Raw genomic sequence first — 6,457 nt, forward strand, 5'->3', positions numbered from 1 at the left:
TTTCACCACTAAAATAAATTTAAAAAATCAGTTGAAACTTGTTTTTGGCCCATGCTTTGACAATTTATGTACAACTAAGGCAGATCTTGGCTATTGACCTCAGGCGGATTAACAACATTGCACTCCCAGGGAAACTGAAGTTCTCGTGCTTCCAGTTTATGTTGTTACCCAGACTACTGTGGCCGTTGACAATGTACGAGGTCTCGCTCAATCATGCCAATCAACCACAGAGGCTAGTGAGCTCCTATGTTGAGAAGTGGCTCGGACTTCCCAAATGCCTCAGTAGCGTTGGACTCTACAGCAACGGGATACTGGTGTGCCTATCCCTAGCCTGGTAGAGGAGTTTAAATGTGCAAAAGTGAGGCTTGAGATGTCACTCACAGACTCCAGGGACCCCATAGTGATTGGCACTGCTCCCACCCTAGCAACGGGGAGAAAGTGGACCCCAGCCACATCTGTGCTAGAGGCCAAATCTGATCTTCGCAATCATGACGTGGTGGGTCACGTCCAACAGGGCAGAGGAGGATTTGGTCTTGGAGCAGTAACACCTCAATGGCAACAGGCATCTGTATCTGAACATTGAAAATGATGGTGGAGGAGGCGCGTCGACAGGAGAAAACAGTAAGACATGCCAGAGCTGTAGCGCTTGCCAAGCAGGGTCGCTGGATGAATTGCAAGAGTGTTGAAAAGAGGAAACTCTCATGGAGTGAAATCTGGGGAATGGAGTCTAATAGCTATGTTTCATCATCCGAGCAACATATGATGTGCTGCTTTCCCCAATAAATCTGCAGGTGTGGTTTAGAAAAGTACCCATCTTGCCCCCTGTGTACAGTCCCAGCAACATTCAAGCACATCTTGGTTGGTCGCAGGACGAGCCTTACTTAGGGCACATGGACACATAGGCTGTATCCCAATTCAGGGTCTGCAGCCTTAAAGTACGCAGCCTCAATGATCCTCAAGGGCCGCGTACTCAAAGACCGCTAAGGCCGGAAGTGCGAGGCTTGTGAAATGGGACGGTCTAGCCTCCGTTGCGCTGCCCAGGTTGCCTAGCAACCGTGATACTAACAGCTGGAAACGTGTCATACAGCTTTGTTTGACAGAAATGAAGGAGAAAATCTTTTGTTCATTTGTTTGTTTCTTTCTACATGAGCTTTGATCATTCTCTGTAAGATGAAGGTCAGCTATTGAACGGCGTATATTTTAAAGTAAAGGCTGTAAAACCAAGTTAGTACAAACGTCACTAATGTCACATAACTTTGCCGACATGTGGCCAACAGTAATGTTTTAATGTTCTTCGTTATTAAACATTTGCACATAAATAAGTGACATAATATTCAGTACTTACTTAAAGTTTACTCTTCGGGCGCCCCTCATCTGCCGTTTTCTTTCGGCAAAATTATCCATACCCACCACCCACTATGCATTCTGGGATATGTTGGGCCACGAAGTCTACACCGCCACGTCCTTAAAATTCAGGGAAATAAAGGACGCATTTGAGGGCCGCATTTCGAGCAGCCTTCGAATTGGGACAGCCTTCGTCGCGTCGCTGTGACGTAATCGGCCTTAAAATGCAGCCTTTAAGGCTGCAGACCCTGAATTGGGATACAGCCATGGAAACACAACCAGGTCCTCAGCTGTCTAGCTGAGAAAGTTGAGTGAAAGAGAAAATCCATCAGTGCTCAACCTTTCACGAACCAAGAGGAGTCTCAGTATTGATCAGCATTTGTCCGGGAGGGGGACAAGCCGAGGTCTTACTTCTCCGTATCACCTTTTCTATCCCTTTGAAGAAGTGAGGCTCCTTAAATATTAAAGAGGTAAGTATTACTTCTCAGTTGTAGTGAACTGATAGAAGAAAATAAATTCTAAAAAACTAGTCTGGGGTCTGATCAACCCTGGCAGGGCCTCCTTAATGAGGGTGTCTAGTGATAACGGCTGAAACACCCGATGAATCCAAATATGTCCCAAATTTTAATATGATAATCTAGATCAAATCTCAAAGGCAAGAAAGGTAAAAACAAAATGGCAGATTAGGTTGGGATAAAAGTCCGAAACACCCTGTGAAGTTGAGGCACACAACGATGTGTCCCGCTGGTAAAATTTCTGCCTTTCCTTGTAACAGCCATCCCTCAAGGCTTTCTCTATTTGAGGCAATGCATTAGCAGGGATTGTAACATCTAGTCCTTTTACTGAATGAATGAACACATTCCTTCATGTATTTTTAAAAAATACCAACAACTGACTTTCATTATAAAACAGCTCTAAAATTATTGGTCAACAATAAAGGCGCTGGTTGTCTTTTTACTTTAGCTCAACTCTCATTAACATGACAGATAACTGGTATAAACATCTAGATAATGGGGATTTGGTTGGGGTGGTATTCTTGGACTTTAGTCCTGCATTTGATATATAAATCATGATCTTTTGATCGATAAACTAAAACGTTATGGATTTTCACCAGCTGCTTTGTGCTGGATGAAAAGTTATTTGTCTGGAAGAAGGCAAAAGGTTTATTGTAATGGTAATTTTCCGAAGGCTGCGAAATGAACTGTGGTGTGCCCCAAGGCAGCTGCCTCAGTCCACTTCTCTATTCAGTTTTCACAAATGATCTGCCGTATGTTTTGGATAAATCTCGTCTTGTAATGTATGCTGATGATTCCACCATGTTTTATTCAGCCAGAATTGACCAGCGTATTACAACAAGATTTTTGACTGGATAAGTAAAAACCACATGATTTTAAACATATCTAAATCCAAATCTATGTTAATTGCAAGTAGATTATGCTTATTCAAAAGCCCACAACTGAATCTTTCTAAAGCTGGTATTAGAACAGGTCACCCAGATTAAATTACTTGGAGTTACCATAAATCACCACCTTTCATGGTCTCAGCACATAGACTCTGTTATTAAGAAAATTGGACACGGGATATATATTACTTCTTCAATTATGAAAGATGTCATTAATGCACTCATCTTATCCAGAGTATTGTTCAATCATTTGGTAAGCAGCTAATAACACAGATCTTAACAGGCTGCAGTTAGTCCAGAATAAGGCAGCAAGATTAGTGTTAAGGTGTTCATACTATAGAAATATTGAAAAAATGCACAATAAACTTTCTTGGCTTCCTGTACAAACTAAATTATAATATGGCTTACTTGTATTTATGAAGAAAGCAATACTTTCTTCATAAATACAATCACATTTTTTCCTACACGATTTTCAACAAACAGCAATGTAGTAATTCCTCAAGTTCAAAGCAAATTATTGAAAAACTGTTATATTTAGAGCATCTTCTAAGTGGAATAAATTTCCTTATGCAATTAGAGAATTATCATCTATTCATAATTTCAAAAAACGATTTTAATTATTGTAAAAAGGCAATGTGATTTGTAATGGAAATTTGTGTATTTTGTCTCAGTGTTATTGATATTTATATGCTTACATTTTCACAATTGTAAAACCTCACTCTGGATGTAAGAGCCATATTATGTGGGTGTTTTGCTTCCACTTTATTGCATAATATTTTATTTGATTGTATTTGATGGCTTGGGCCCAAGGGAGACTAGCAACCACTGTTGTGGAAGCTAATGGGGTTCCTTGTAAATAAACAAATAAACGAATAAACACAGCAAGGACATAACAAAAAGCGAGTACTGTTCATTGGATATGCTGGCACTCACAGTTGATTCATCCATTAAAAACATGTTAAAATCTTTTGAATACATTGAGGCGTGGTTCTTAATTCTAAAACCAAACTAATGAGGCTCAGCTATTGTGATACTGCTGGCCTGAATGTGGATGAGGAAATCAGGCGACACTCTCTAGAACAGGGGTGGGCAAACTTTTTGATTCGTGGGCCACATTGAGTTCTAACATTTGACAAAGGGGCCGGAACAGGAGCGGATAGATGGCATGCTTTGAAAACATCACCTCATTGGGGGAAAAATACACATCTTGGGATATGGAGAAAACATGTGCTTTAATTTCCAATGAAAATGAAGAAAAGCATTACAATAAAATCTCTGACTTCGAAATGAGTCTTTAAACACTGAAAATCAAATAAATGAACATTTTATTTTAAAGCACTGAAAGTTCTGTTATCCTTCAGGATATCACATCACTCTCCTCCTAACTCTTTTTTTTTTTTTTTCCAAAAACGGTAGGAGATGCAGATGTACTTGTCCTGTTCCTTTTATTCAATTTGTTTCCCCGGTGCCAAAAGTCAACAACGACCAGTGCAAGAACGAAACAGTTGCAGCAAGTCAGTCTGTGAAGCGTTATATTTGATCTGCGCGCACTGTTCATTTGAACAACGTGCGTATCACGGAGAGACACACATTTTAATGGGAGCAGTGTTGTTGGTCTCCTTTTTTAGCCAGCGCATCAAAGTCTGGAGTTAGTTTTGTTGTGGCGATTCTCAGGATGGATCTGAGGTGTAGGTCTGTTAACTTGGATCTGTGGCTGGCTTTGTTGATGTTCATGACGCTGAATGTCTGTTCACACACGAAGGTAGAGCCGAACAAAGCCAACATCATCTGCGCTTTTCGCCTTAGATTTGGAAACACGGCATCATTGAGTGAAGCATAGAAGTCATTTAGTTTCAGAGAGCTGAACTTCTCTTTTAAGGCAGGGTCGGACTGAAGGTCGATGAGTTCGAGCTGAAGCTCCTCTGGAGCTGTTTCGGGGTCTTGTGACAGAGGAAAGGCCAGTGACTTGTCAATTTTATCGAAATCCAAAAACCGACGGCAGAATTCTCCGTGCAGTGCATCCAGTGACTCACTGTATTTCTTTACTTTTGCTCCGGCCTCTTTCAGCGTGGCTAGTGTAGGAAAATGAGTGAATGACGTGTTCAAAATCTGCCTGGAGAATAAAGCCAGCTTGGATTTGAAGGCTTTCACGTTTGTGTGCATGTCATGCACAAACTGCTCCTTCCCCTGCAGTTTCACGTTGAGCTCATTCAAGTGTGAAAATACGTCCGTAGCAAACGCAAAGTCACACATCCAGCTCTTGTTGCTCAGCTCAGGAAATTCCTCAGTCTTCCCCTGCCGCTCCAAAAACACGCCAATCTCCTCTTTGAGCTCCCACACTCGTTGAAACACTTTGCCCAAACTCAACCAGCGGACACGGGAGTGATAAAGCAGGTCCTGGTGATCATCATCAGTTTCCTCTAAGAACGCAATGAACTGACAGTGCTGAAGTCCCCGTGCGCGTATGAAGTTGACAAGTTTCACCACAGGATTCACAACATGATTCAGCTGTAACACCGATTTACATAGAGATTCCTGGTGGAGGATGCAGTGGAGAAAAATGACATCCTGATCAGGGTTTTCATCTTTCACTTTATTCTGGATTCTCCTCAGCAGGCCAACGTTTTTTCCCGTTAAATTTGGAGATCCATCTGTGGTGACGTTAACAAGCTTACTCCAGGGAAGCTTCATGACATCAGAATTGCAGGGGAAATAAAACATTAACAAGGTTAAATTATTAATTTTTTTTTCAAGTTTGGCGGGCCGGATCAAAACGATTAACGTGCCGCATGTGGCCCCCGGGCCGTAGTTTGCCCATGCCTGCTCTAGAAGGACAGATTGATACCAGGACAGTCCTCACACACTGCCATTACTATTTAGTCCTACACCTAAAGATAAAGCAGCAGCCATATTAGGAGGATTTTAAAGCAAAAAGCTTTGCCTGTTGTTCTCTTTTGGAAAGAAATACTGTGGCAGCTCACTGCTAATTTTTGTTTTAGATGATTTCAGAGTTCTGAGTTTTTCTCTGTGTCTTCTTTTAAGTCACATATAGTCAGTGAGGTGTCATTCTGAAGCCCAAACCCAGGATAAAGAGGTTCAGTGAATGTGGTGTTGAAGGTGTGAATGTGATTGAGGCTGTCAGAAGAGACTCTGTAGAAGGACAGAGTGCCAGCAGCAGCATCCAAATACACTGCTACTCTGTTAGAGACAGAGGATGAGGAGGGGAGACGACTGAATGTTACACTGTTGTTGTGGCACAAAGAGTAACCATCATGAAAGCAGCCCAGGCACCAGGACTGATCATTCCTTCCAAGCCATGAGTGGTTTTTGTCTCCTTTCCTTCTGATTCCTTTATAACTCACGGCAATATCAACCCTTCCTGTCCTGTTGCTCCTGGTGTTCCTGTTGCTGCCTTTACGTGTTGATGCTGTTCTCTGCAGACAGATTCTCACTGTTATCATTCTTGATATCCTCGACTGTTTTCTGAATTGTCACTGAGCTACTTCCTGTTTTTGTCAGCAGTCCTTGTAGCAGAACTTAGTTAGTTTTTCATGAAAGACCCAGCAGGAAGTGGAGGAACAAGTCCAGATGTCCATTTGGATTCTTTAAAGTGTTGTCCACAGCACTCTGAAATAAATGTGTCTCTGCAAATTCTCTTGATTCATTCTTTTTGGAGGGTGTTTGTTTTTCCAGCAGATTGACTCCAGAGCA

At 41.8% G+C, this 6,457-nt stretch overlaps 1 protein-coding gene across 1 annotated transcript; it reads right to left on the bottom strand.

Moving 5' to 3' along the window:
• Window positions 1–3,961: 3,961 nt before the first annotated feature.
• LOC145424446 (general transcription factor II-I repeat domain-containing protein 2A-like) lies at window positions 3,962–5,514 on the bottom strand. Its single transcript, XM_080297784.1, has one exon. The coding sequence runs from the start codon at window positions 5,465–5,467 to the stop codon at window positions 4,340–4,342; it is 1,128 nt and encodes a 375-aa protein (XP_080153910.1). The 5' UTR covers window positions 5,468–5,514; the 3' UTR covers window positions 3,962–4,339.
• Window positions 5,515–6,457: the final 943 nt, after the last annotated feature.

This window comes from Astatotilapia calliptera, chromosome 23, assembly GCF_964374335.1.
Source record: "Astatotilapia calliptera chromosome 23, fAstCal68.1, whole genome shotgun sequence".
Taxonomy (NCBI): domain Eukaryota; kingdom Metazoa; phylum Chordata; class Actinopteri; order Cichliformes; family Cichlidae; genus Astatotilapia; species Astatotilapia calliptera.